This window comes from Triturus cristatus, chromosome 6 (assembly GCF_964204655.1).
Source record: "Triturus cristatus chromosome 6, aTriCri1.1, whole genome shotgun sequence".
Lineage (NCBI taxonomy): Eukaryota > Metazoa > Chordata > Amphibia > Caudata > Salamandridae > Triturus > Triturus cristatus.
In genome coordinates, this window is record NC_140589.1 from 28270262 (window position 1) to 28282799 (window position 12538).

The window sequence follows — 12538 nt, forward strand, 5'->3', positions numbered from 1 at the left end:
ACTTTGCGCCATTCCACTCCACTCGACGACATTCCACTTCACAACACACTGACATTCCATTGTATAACACTCCACTCCACTCTACTCTATGAGTACTCCGCTCTATGACCCTCCACTAGTTTACTCCACTCTGTCCATTCATGCCACTCCATTCTATGCCATGCCATTCCAATTTAAGCCACTCCACTCTACTCCATGACATTTTACTCCTCTTAACGCTACTCCACTGTACTCCAAAACACTCCTCCTAAAGCTACTTCACTCTGTGCCACTCCACTCTACGACACTCCAATCTACAACACTCTACTCCACTCTATGCCACTCCACTCTACTCCACTCCACACAGCTTCCTCTATGCAACTCTACTCTTTTTTGCACCATTCCACTCTACTACAGTCTGACGCACTACTATACTCTTAACCACTCCACTCTACTTCACTCTACTCCACTCTACGCCCCTTCATTTTACGTCATACTATTCCACTCCAATCTACACCACTCTACTCCACTATACTGCACTCTACTCTACTCTACTTCACTCTACTCCACTCCATTCCATGACATCCTCTCAACTCTACGACACTGTACCCCTCTCTTCACGACTCAACTCCATGACACTCCATTCCTTGTCACTCTCCTCAATGCTCTAAATTTTACCCACGCTGAACAAATAGCTCTTTGTCCCCACACAACCTACAAGAATTTGCTACTTAGTGAGTCAAGGCCCAATGAACAGGTACTTGGCAATAGGAGAGAAGCAAGACAATGCATTAGTATCTGTTCTTCAGATATACATGTCCCGGAGAACTTGGCTGACAAGTGTTTTGGGGGAGAAGGGGTCAAGAGGAAGTAATGGGTAGTGACTGACCTTAGAGTCATTTGAAATCTAATCTATTATTTCTTTTTTTTTTAAACAGCAACATTTCATGCAGAACTGGGTACGTTTTATGTGTTGTAAGATGTGTTTTAAACGATTTGCCATTTCTATTTCTATTTCCTAAACCCTCACTGTTCCTCTTATTTTCAGAGTGGAAATTTGTCAAAGGATTTGGATGTAAGTACAACGGATTTAGCCTGATATTCTAAGACTCTGAACCCTCTCTTGAAACAGAGTTCACGACTAGGACAACCTAGAGTTATAATGAACTATAGGGAAGGCCTATGACAAACTGGGATTCATAAAGGAAGGGGCTAGAGTAATCTGGGGTCGTAAAGCCACACAAAGAGGCTATGAGAATCTGGAAATAGTGGCATGAGTTAACTAGAGCCAATTTATGGGAGGTTACCTTACTCACCTGTGCTCACAAACAGCCATAGGGATACACATAGCTCATCTGGGTATCAAATGGCTTACTTGGAGTTGCATTGTAGCAAATATGGATTAAAGCAAAATATGAGGAATTGTGAAAAGATATAGTGAGCATTATGAATTGGGATTCATGCTTGTCGTTTGGTTATTTAAGATATTAATGGTACTCACTTGAGAATCATTAATGCTCAGTGTGGCCACAGCACTTTGTTATTATTTTGATTATGATTAATGTGATGATTACTATTAATAATATTGTGTTTATTTGGAAATAAACATACATTAAATATACTATATAATTCACTTTAAAAAAGCAGTTATGCTACAATTGTGGTTATGAAGTAAAAATCAGTTATAATGCACTAGTTATAGCTAACTCCACTACCATAACTTGCAAAAGTACCATACGAACCACAGCTTACACATGAAATGCAGTGCTCATGACCTCACCCTTGATGTGATAGATATAAGTTATAATATATATAAAGAGAAATGGCAATAACCATATGAATATAGCAATGACAAAGCAAAGGAGGAATGTCTCCCTGTCCTTCCTCACCTTGTCATTGGCAAAAAGATGTTTGGGAAGATTCCCTTCTTTACTTGCTCATTACATAAAAAAACAGCTTCCTACATAAAGGTATTTCATTTGTTACACAGGTTTATACATAAAATATCAAAGAGCGATTTTTAGGATATACCAATGGGTTACGAAGTACTTGAGGGGAAGGAGATCTCTACTCTAATAAAAAATGAACCTAGCCTAGCTCTCCTGTGCTGCAGCACTGCCATGCTTCCATTTTTCTGAGGGCTTTCTCCTGCTTTTACCTCAATTTTTACTTCTTTCACCTTCCTTTCCCCAATTTTTCTGAGTGTTTTTCCTGCTTTTGCCTCAAATTCTACTGCTTTCTCTGTTCTTTTTCCCCCATTTGTCTGAATGCTTTTCCTGCTTTTGCCTCATTTTCTACTGCTTTCGCCTTCCTCACCCTCTTTTTTGAGTGCTTATTGCTGCTTTTGCCTTGATTTTTTACTGCTTACTCCTTTTCCCCCTTTTTCTGAGTGCTTTCTCCTGCTTTTTCCTCATATGTATCTGCCTTCTCCTTCCTTTCTCCATTTTCCTGAGTGCTTTCTCCTTCTTTTGCTTCATTATTACGGCTTTCTCTGTGAAGCAGGTAGGAACTCCAGCACTTCAAGACCCTCACAAGTGATTTACAGTGCTTTATAAGTCCTGATTGATTGATTAAACCTTTGGGCCACACCAGTGATTCACTGGGGAACCATCTGTTTTGCCACCTTCTCTTGTGATATGATCGGCGCCTGCCCTGGAGTCAGGGGTTCACTTTAATGGGTTTCAGACTCCTTTTCCTTCTGAAAGCTCAGACTGATTACCCTTCGATCCATGAAGGGGTTAGTCATAATCTGTTAGTCATGGCTTCAAGTGTTCCTGGACGGTAGTATAATGCCACTCTGAGGAGTATTCTGCCTGGCAGACCCTACCCCATGTAAGTTCACCACCAGAGTCTCAGCAAAGTAGTCTGTCAGCTCCTTTCTTCAAGGCAAACACAAAGCATCTCCTGGCAGGATCTCAACCATCCCCAGCTTCTGGTCTGAAACCCCATTGTCACATTCATGCCCGGAACAAAGATCTGGGCTTACCCAAGTCCAATTAGTTTTCAAAAAACTAAAGTCACCAGGGTACTGCTGCTTTCCATACCATGTTAGAGGCCAGCCCTTTTGATCGACATAGTCACTAAAGCATATCTACATCTGTGGAGACCCATAGGGGCCTTAGGCAGGCAGCATATGATGGTGGCAGTCCTCTGGAATATTGCATGGAATTTGGAAGCTCAAACTTCACTTCTTCTTCGGCATGTAATCATGGATGCCAAGAGTTCCCATCCCATTTGCTTTATAAAGTGTCTGATTCAGGATGACGGTCACACCTTTGGAAGCTTTGGAAACTTCCCAATCCTAGATGCACGAGAGTCTCGTCCTCGGATCCTGTGAGATCAGATCCTGTGTCAGACACATAAAAGACAATGTTAGGAAGGACAAGATAAACTCTAGCGCATTTCTTCCCTCATTTTTTGTCGCACTTTTAATCCATTTTTGTCCTTCCTTTTCTTTTCATCTGTTGCTTGCTTGTCTTTAATTGTTATTTTTCTATCAAGTAGGTTTGGATCAACTTGTCTGTGGATTATCAGCGCATGTACCTGTATCTTTCTTGGCTCTTTCTTCTTTCTGATGATAGGGAGTTTGGTGCTTGATGATTTTCAACAATGCATTTTACATCCTCAATCAAGATCAACACAGATTGCCAGGTGAGGATTTTCACCTTGTGTGTTTCCTCCTGAATGTTGCCCCCTAATGGAGACAGATGTCACCTTTTACATACAATAGTCTGTGCAGAGTGGCTCTAAGCCTGCTGGTGGAAGTCACACTTTCCTTGGGCAGTCTCAAAAAGCCTTCAACAGACCTACAACGGGTGCGGTCCTTGACACTGACAACAAGAGGTAATGATGGTTACCCCAACTCTGGAAACCAAAAAGCTTCTCAGTTGCTGCTGCTCCGACAACCACTCACCTGACATGGAACACCTATACTTCCAGATCCAGACCAACCCGAACATCACCCTCCGCGGCACTCTCATTTACAGACCTCCCGGACCCTGCCCCCCCTTCAGCAAAGCCATTGCTGACTTCATCACTCACCACGATTTTGCCTCAATGGACTACATCCTCCTTGGCGACCTCAATTTCCACCTGGATGACCTGTCAACACAACACCGCATACCTACTGGAGAACCTCGCCACTATCGGACTCAAGCAACTGGTCACCTCTCCAACCCACTCAGCAGGACACACACTCGATCCCATCTTCTCCGCAAGCAACAACATCTCCGTCAGCCACACCGCCGAGCTACACTGGACTGACCACCACTGCGTCTGCTTCTCCTTCACCAAACCCACCGTACACCACCATGCCCACCACCATCCTCGCAGAAGCTAGAACAAGTCCCCGAAGAACAGTTTACCACCTCCCTCAGCAAAAGCCCACCACTGATATTCACAGACGCTAATGCCTCAGCATGCAACCTCCACCTTTGGATATCCAACTGCGCCAACACATTGGCCCCCCTCAGGAAACTCTCAGGCAAGCAGTCCTCTAAGAAAGCCAGCTCTCTCCCACTCTTCAAGAGTCCAGGCGCACCTGCAGACTAGTCTAGAAAAAATGGAGGAGCAGCAAGATCTTGTTAGACCACGCAGACTTCAAAGCCCGCTGTCACCATACACCACCTCCTCATTAGAACAACAAAGAAAACAGCTATACAGGAACGCATCAACACAAATGTACACAACAGCAAAGAATTGTTCACAGTGGTCAAAGAATTTGCCAAACCCAGCACAGGGACAGTAGACATTCCCCCCTCTCAAGACCTCTGTGTCACCCTCACCACCTTTTTCCACCGCAAGATCAAGGAGATCTATAACAACTTCACAACCTAAGACACATCGACTGCCCCCAATGGCTCCAGACCCCAGCAGACCCTGCCCCACTGGACCACCCTCACCTCTGACGACACCCTAAGGATCATGAAGAGCATCCACTTTGGAGCCCGCTCGGATCCCTGCTCTCTCCACATCTTCAACAGAGCTGGCACCTCCCTTGCCTTACAAACTCTGCCGCACAATTAACTGCTATATAAGGAATGAGCAGTTCCTAGGAATAACTGACTAGGAAGGGGGGAAGAACAGGTCTGTCTTCAAAATGCCCTCACACACCCCAAGGGATGTCATGCTTCATCATTTGGGCATTTGCCCCTCGTCAAGCCGGCACTGCAATGCCTGACGGGCTCCCGAAACCGGGGCTCTTTATCGGGGATCTTTTGAAGAAGCCGTATGGGTGCGTGTAGGTGTGAGGGCTGGGTAGTGCACAAAAGTGTGGGGTGAGTAAAATAGGTATAGAGCCGTCCTACTTAATTCAAGTTTTAATTATTGAGGTAGCTCCAGCCTAATTTAAAAATATGTAGAAGCCCTATATAGGAGTAATGTTCCATAAGGGCTAATCAAAGATGGACGTGGTCAACATGTTTCGTGCCCCAGCTGCCCCAGAAGGGGTCAATTGCACGTCGTCAGGACCAATGTGAAAGTGTGAGGTGAGTGCACTGCCATCTAGCACTAGTTGCTGGAAACGGTAGGGGGTATTACTAAGGAACTGGTACTGGGGTATAGAAAGACCCCTCGTGACCTAGTCCCGGCTGACGGGGATAAGACCAGAGCACCTTGGTTGCTCCGGTATAAAGGTAGACGAGCAACTTGCTGGTGTCCTACCCTCGCTCTGGGCCCAGAGTAGGACGGCTCTATACCTATTTTACTCACCCCACACGTTTGTGCACTACGAGGGGCAAATGCCCAAATGATGAAGCATGACATCCCTTGGGGTGTGTGAGGGCATTTTGAAGAAAGAACTGTTCTTCCCCCCTTCTTAGTCAGTTATTCCTAGGAACTGCTCATTCCTTATATAGTACTTTCCTTGGCGCCTACGAGCAGGACCTCATAAACTTGGCTCCTTGTCCCTCCTTGTTTAAAAAAAGCACAATTAACTGCCCCATTGTGTCTGCCACCTTCCCCGAAGACTGGAAACACGCAGAGATCAATTCCCTGATGACGTAACCCTCTGCTGACCCGATGGACCTCAAGAACTATTGACCCATTTCTCTGCTCCCTTTCCCAGCCAAAGTCATCAAGAAAGCCATCAGCGTCATGAGTTCATCGAAACAAATCACATCCTGGACCTCTTCCACTTGGGCTTGAAAAGCAACCACAGCACTGAGTCCATGCTCCTCACCTCTACAGACAATATCTGCACCCTCCTCAACTGAGGCAAAACTGAAGCCCTCATCCTCCTAGACCTCTGGGCCACCTTTGACACTGTCTTCCATTACACCTTCTGCACAAGACTCCATGATGCTGGCATCTGCAACAAAGCCCTCGAATGGGACCGTTCTTTCCTCACTGGGCGGACGCAGAGAGTCAGACTTACACCATTCTACTCAGAACCCAGAGAGATCAGCTGCAGAGTGCCCCAGGGATCCTCCCTGAGCCCCACACTCTTCAACATCTACATGGCCCTGCTTGCAGCCACCGTCAGAAGCCACTGACTCAACATTGTCTCTTACGCCGACGACACCCAGCTGATTCTCTCCCTCAGAGACAAACTCACAGCCGCGAAGAACAACGTCCACAATGAGATGAAGGCAGCTGTCACCTGGATTAAGGACAGCCTCCTCAATCTCTACTAAGACAAGGCCGAAATCTTCATCCTGTGCTCCACCCCGCCGCATTGGACAACTCCTGGTGGCCCGGCAATGCTCGAAAGCCCCCCACTACCACGTACCATGCAAGAAACCTCTGCATCATCCTGGACTCCTGACTCTCTATGTCCTCCTGCTTCCACACTCTCTGCCTACTTTGGAAGATTTTCAAGTGGATCCCAACCGAGTCCAGGAAGACAGTCACCCATGTGATCGTCAGCAGCAGACTGGATCACGCCAATGCACTATATGCTGGCACCACCCAAAAACTCCTAATGAAACTGTAGAACATCCAGAATGCTTCCACCAGATTCATTCTGAACATCCCCCGACGCAGCCACATCACCGGACACCTCAGAGACCTCCACTGGCTCCAAATCAACAAAATAATTACTTTCAAGCTCCTCACGCACGCCTACAAAGCCCTCCACAATGGTGGACCTGCATACCTCAACCATCTCTTCTCCTTCCACACCCCCACGAGCCATCTCCACTCCGCCCACGGATCTGCAAGCCCACGTCTGGAGGAAGATCCGCCTCCTACCTCTCTGCAAAGACCTAGAACTCTCTGCCTCTTCATCTCAGGCAATCACAGTCTCTACCTCAATTCAAGAAGGACTTCACTACATGTCTCTTCGACTGAACCGCAGACCCCTCCCTACTCATCTCCTTGAGACCCTAACAGGTGAGTAGTCGCACTTTACAAGAACCCTGATTGATTGAACCCTGAATTGGGACCGTGGCTTCTGGTAGAAAAATCTTGGCAACCAGGCTATGAGTTTCTACTTCATCAATTATAACATATTTGCATACAGAACTAAGACTGGTTCAAAAATGTTCTGGTCTTTTACCTAATCCACTCAGACATATTCAGCCATGGTTTTTGTAGTTAGGTGCTAGCAAGATGGTGGAGTGGGACATGTAGTCTTCCGTCAGTGTAGACCAAAAACAAGGGTACAAAAGAAAATGAGTCTGTGCCACTTAGCTACCTGTTAACTTGGAAATTCTATAAGCTGCAGAGGAGTTCTCTGTCTTGAAAAATCTCTGGAATGTAATAAATGCAATTCAAAATTCTCTCCACCCTCCATCTTTGGTAGCGCTTAGATGTGGGAAAACAAAATGGATTTCCGTGTATCTACAGCCACATGTAAAATACAAACTGCACACACATCCTACACACACACAAGAACTACATACACACATCATCTATTTCTCACCCGAGAGGAGCAAAGTACATGGTGCCTGGTACCTGGTGCATCAGAGTGGCAGACCAGGAGAGGCCAGTAAGTGATCTTCCCTGTCAGAGACAGGTACTAAGGCCTTTTCTGCTACTTCTGTGTTATCACTGCTACCACTGCCTCCCTCCCCAGACCACAGAGCCCTGTTCTGGGTTGCATTACGTGTAAGAGCACACACATGATAGTCATGTATGGTAAGGTAGGGAACAAATAAATATGCTGCCTGTATGAGGATGAACTTGAGGCAGAGGACCTTTACCATTCCAACACTGACCATTAGTACCCCTTAGCTAGTCGAAATAGCATATTTTCCATTCGGAGACAGGAGATAAAATGGCTATCAATTGTACCTCCTTAGGTAATATATTCATTAGAGAGAGACATATAGCAGAAGTCTATGTCCAACAGACTCTTCAGGACCAGTAGACAAGGTTATCTGAATATCTATGCTGCTTTTACAGCCATATTTCAGTTAAGAGATTAACCTAGTACAAAGAATCACGCCCATCAGCAGTGGTCGCTCTTCAACATGGGCATTCAGATGCTACCCCATCACCAATGAGCTTCCAAAACTGTAGAATAAATGTATTGCTTTTATCATTACTGCAGGACAGATGGAGCCTCTCTTTAATTCCATTCAGTTGCTAGGCGCTGAGCTGCAGGATTTTTGTGTGTGTATATTTTCATTGAGAAGTGCATGTTAATATATTTTATATTATGCTATGTTGGCATCATTTGGTATTACACAGTGAATTATCCTCGAAGAAATACATGACTCGTGCAAACTAAATAAGACAACCATGTTTTAGGAGGGTTTTTAACTTTCATAGCTCTATACACAAACTAATTGGTAAGGGAAGTTTATTTCAGTAGAAAGGGGCCAAGTAGGAAAAATACCCCTCTCCAAATCTGGAGGTGAGAATGAGTGGAATTTGAAATAGGGCTTTGTCTGTAGACCAGTATGTAGATCTTATGAGAGATTAACTTCTCAAGTTTCTAAATACAAAAAAACATATTGCATAACTCAATAGATACAATATCGGAGATATTATTCATAACTCATCCGACTGTGAAGTAGATCTTAGAAAGAAGACCTATAAAATAATATCTGGAAGGAAAGAAGGGGGGGCTGGACAAAGGGGGGGTGATGTAGATACTATGCAATATGTATTAAACCATATATTATATGTAGTTAGAAGATAATAGAGATAATATCATACACAAATATAGCATTTCAAATAGAGATATTCCTGCTAATTCAATAATGTCCAATAGGGGGGCGTGGCCAACTGCGCAGGGAAATGGCCGCACTGTAACTTCGCTCTGTCGCGCCACTCTACATAAATCCGTTATACTTCCACTTGCCTCGGCCACAATTGCCTGCTACGGAGCTCGTTTAACCCTGATGCCGTTCTCCTTCACTGCACCGAAAAGGGGCCTGATTGGCGGCGCCTCAGTGGCCGTGGGAGGCAGGAGCTGTGCTGCGGGGCTCATAGATGATGGGTGCACCGAGCTCCACATCGGCTGTGCATGCCTAATCGACACCGCGGCTTAGATCCGAGGTCTAACCGGAGGCCTGGGGACCGGACGGCGATCGCTGCTACCAGTGATCCCCCTGGTGAGTGCGTTGCCCCCCGCCTGCCCCGTGCACTCTGGCCTCCTCGTTGATGTGCCCCACGGGCCCCCGGAGGCCCCCACCAGCCAGCATATCCTGAAACGCAGACTCGCGCCTCCTGTGCGAGCTGTACAGACGTCTGGTGCGCCTTCCTGCTCTACACGTTGGCTTGGTACCATCTCTGAATCAGGGCACAGCAGAAGACCTGGGTGACCCAAACTGCAGCAGCCGCCCCTGCTCATCCGCCCCCCCTGGGCCCTGCTGGTGAGGCACTATGCACCACGAATGTTGGGTACTGAGTGCGCCCCCTTCACTGGGGCCAGGGCCATCGATCCACCTGGTCCCTGCCTATAGAATTTGAGGCCATCACTGGGGACTCCGGTCCTGGGGTGCAACATCACAGTGGCGTGGGGCGGGCTGTGGCAAGCACCGCATTAACATCCGGAGCTAAAGCAGCCTAGAGAGCCCGCGCCACAGGACATAGCAGACGGCAGGAGCGGCGACCGTGGCGGGCCCTGACTGGCCTCAAGGATCTGGCTGTTTGAGCTATGGACGTACTCATCATGGGACCAAACCCAGATGCCTGGAATGACACCTGGTGGCCCCCCGCCCTCGAAAGCCCATCTACCCCCACGGACCATGCACTCAACCTGGGATTCATCCTGGACTCAGAGCTCAAAATGGACCGCCAGATCAACTCCGTCTAGTCCTCCTGCTTCCACACCCTCCTATGTAAGACTTTAAAATGGATCCCCCTCGAACACAGAAAGACTGTCACTCACGCCCTGGTCACCAGCAGGCTCGACTACGGCAATGCACTCTATGCCGGAATAAACAAAAACCTCACCCGCAAGCTACAGAACATCCAAAACGCCGCCGCAAGACTGGTCCTCAACCTGCCAAGACACTGGCACATCTCCCAGCACCTGCGCACACTCCACTGGCTCCCCATCAAAGCTAGAGTCACCTTCAAGATGCTAACCCATGCTCACAAGGCCCTCCACGACACCGGACCAGCATACCTGAACAGCCGACTCAAATTCCACGCACCCCAAAGGACCCTAAGAACAGCCCAGCTCTCCTACGCAGTGGTCCCACGCACCAGAAAGACCAGGTCGGGAGGCCGCTCATTCTCCTTCCGTGCGGCCAGAGCCTGAAACGACCTTCCGCTCCACCTCAGACAGATAACATCGCTCCCCATCTTCGCAAGAAACCTCAAAACCTGGTTCTTCGACAGACACCCTCCTTGATGGACTGGAACCTGCGAACCCAGCCACACCCCCAGCGCATTGAGACCCTTACGGGTGAGTAGTCGCGCTTGACAAACACCTGATTTGATTTGACGCACTACCTTATCTCGCGTGGAGGGGAAGTGGACAGCATTAATCCAATACTGGGCCCACCACTCATTGGCCAGTTCAGTGTGGACACAGCGTCAAGTGCTTGACCGGCTGGTGTGGCCCCTACTGAGTTAGTCACACTCTCCCCCCCTTCATTGCCGGTATGGATATTCCTTGGACCTGCGGCACCCTAGGGTCTGGGACTGACTGGTGGAAACCGACAGGCCATTGTGGGCTGGTCTTTTTAAGCAGGCGGCGGTAAGTAGCCGGTTTAGCCCTGGGCCCCATCTTTGACCCACCGCGCCCTACTGCGCCATCATGGCAAGCGGCCGCAACGGACGTGAAGCGCTCCAGGCCATACTTGGAAAATACGCATGGCAGAAGGGCCAAGATGAGAAGCAACCTGGGCCCGCATCTAGCGGAAAGCAACCAGACCCCACGCTGGAGGACATCCTTGCCGCCATCACGTCGGTGCGCACCTCCCTGGAAAGCCGCATAGACACCATCACGTCGGAGGTCTCACTGATTAGAGCGGACATGAAGAAGATGGCGGAACGTGTACGTGAAGTGGGAAATGCGACCAAAGACCTGTCAACAGACATTAACCTCCTCAAACGCCAGGTGGCCGACCTCCAGGCTACACAGGAAGCCATGGCACTGCAACTCGATGACTATGAAGGCCTCATGCGGCGCAATAACATCCGTATTTTGGAAGTGCCGGAGCAGGTCAAAGGGTCTGCAGCAGATCTCTTTCTCGAAGACCTAATCCTCAAATGTCTGCAGCCGAAGGGACTTTCCAAACACTTCTTTATTGAACGCGCTCACCGAGTGCCGGGTGGAAGAGCCATGCCTGGCACACCGCCCCGACCGCTTTTGGCAAGAGTCTTCAACTTCCACAATGGAGATGTTATCCTACAAACGGCACAAACGGCTCCACCACTGTCCACAGACAATAGCAGCATCACCATCTTTCCAGATTTAACTCTAGGGGTCCAGAAACAACGTCGCAGTTTCCTAGACATGAAGCGTGCGCTGCGGGACCAAAGCATCAAATACGCCATGCTCTTCCCTGCCAAGCTGTGTGTGGAGTCGGAGGGGAAGGTGTGGTTCTTCACTAGGCCTGAGGACGCTTGGGACTGGCTTGAGGGTTGGAGAACAGTTGAGAAACGCCATTGTAAGCCAGCTGGTGACAGATGCAGCGGCGACTGGTCGAGCCCACGGTCCGGGTCCCGCTGGGCGGTACTTCAGCAACGCAGACCCAACAGGGTAAGGTTTGGTGGTTTGGCATTGGCATGGCTGGCCTTTGATCACGGAGATCTGCTGAGTTGAGTCTCGGCAGACACACTGCGCATTGTTGACAATCCACCATGTTTTATCTCTCCAGCGCTGTACAAGATTTCACATAGTTCAATTTTGCATTTCTGCTGGCCTCCAAGGGGGGGTAATATACTTGCATTTGTCTTCTGGAGACACACCTTTCTCCTTTTAGTCCCACGGATGAGCTTGATGGTTTGAGGGTGTAATGAGCTGTTCCTTAGTCAAAAAAACTTTTTGAACAATGACCTGAGGGGAACAGACTGGTCTGGCACCGACAACCCTCCACTTGACCTCTAGCAGAATGCAAATCCTACATGTCCAGCTTGATGCTAATGTTTGTTCCAGTGGTGCTGGCATTGTTTTTTATAATATTTCTTGGCCACAGTTTACCATATCTTGTGGGGC

General features: G+C 48.0%; 1 protein-coding gene across 3 annotated transcripts in view; it reads left to right on the forward strand.

The window, feature by feature from the left end:
- Nucleotides 1-12538, forward strand: part of LOC146813676 (E3 ubiquitin-protein ligase TRIM39-like) — a 457192-nt gene that overhangs the window by 357345 nt on the left and 87309 nt on the right. The window contains exons 6-7 of one of the 3 annotated variants that reach the window (XM_085610175.1): nucleotides 918-938; nucleotides 1028-1054. The exons of 1 other annotated variant lie outside the window; for it this stretch is intronic. In XM_085610175.1, the coding sequence (XP_085466301.1) occupies nucleotides 918-938; nucleotides 1028-1054 (48 nt within the window). The remainder of the gene's footprint in view (nucleotides 1-917; nucleotides 939-1027; nucleotides 1055-12538) is intronic. One more of the 3 variants, XM_085610176.1, reaches the window with a different exon arrangement.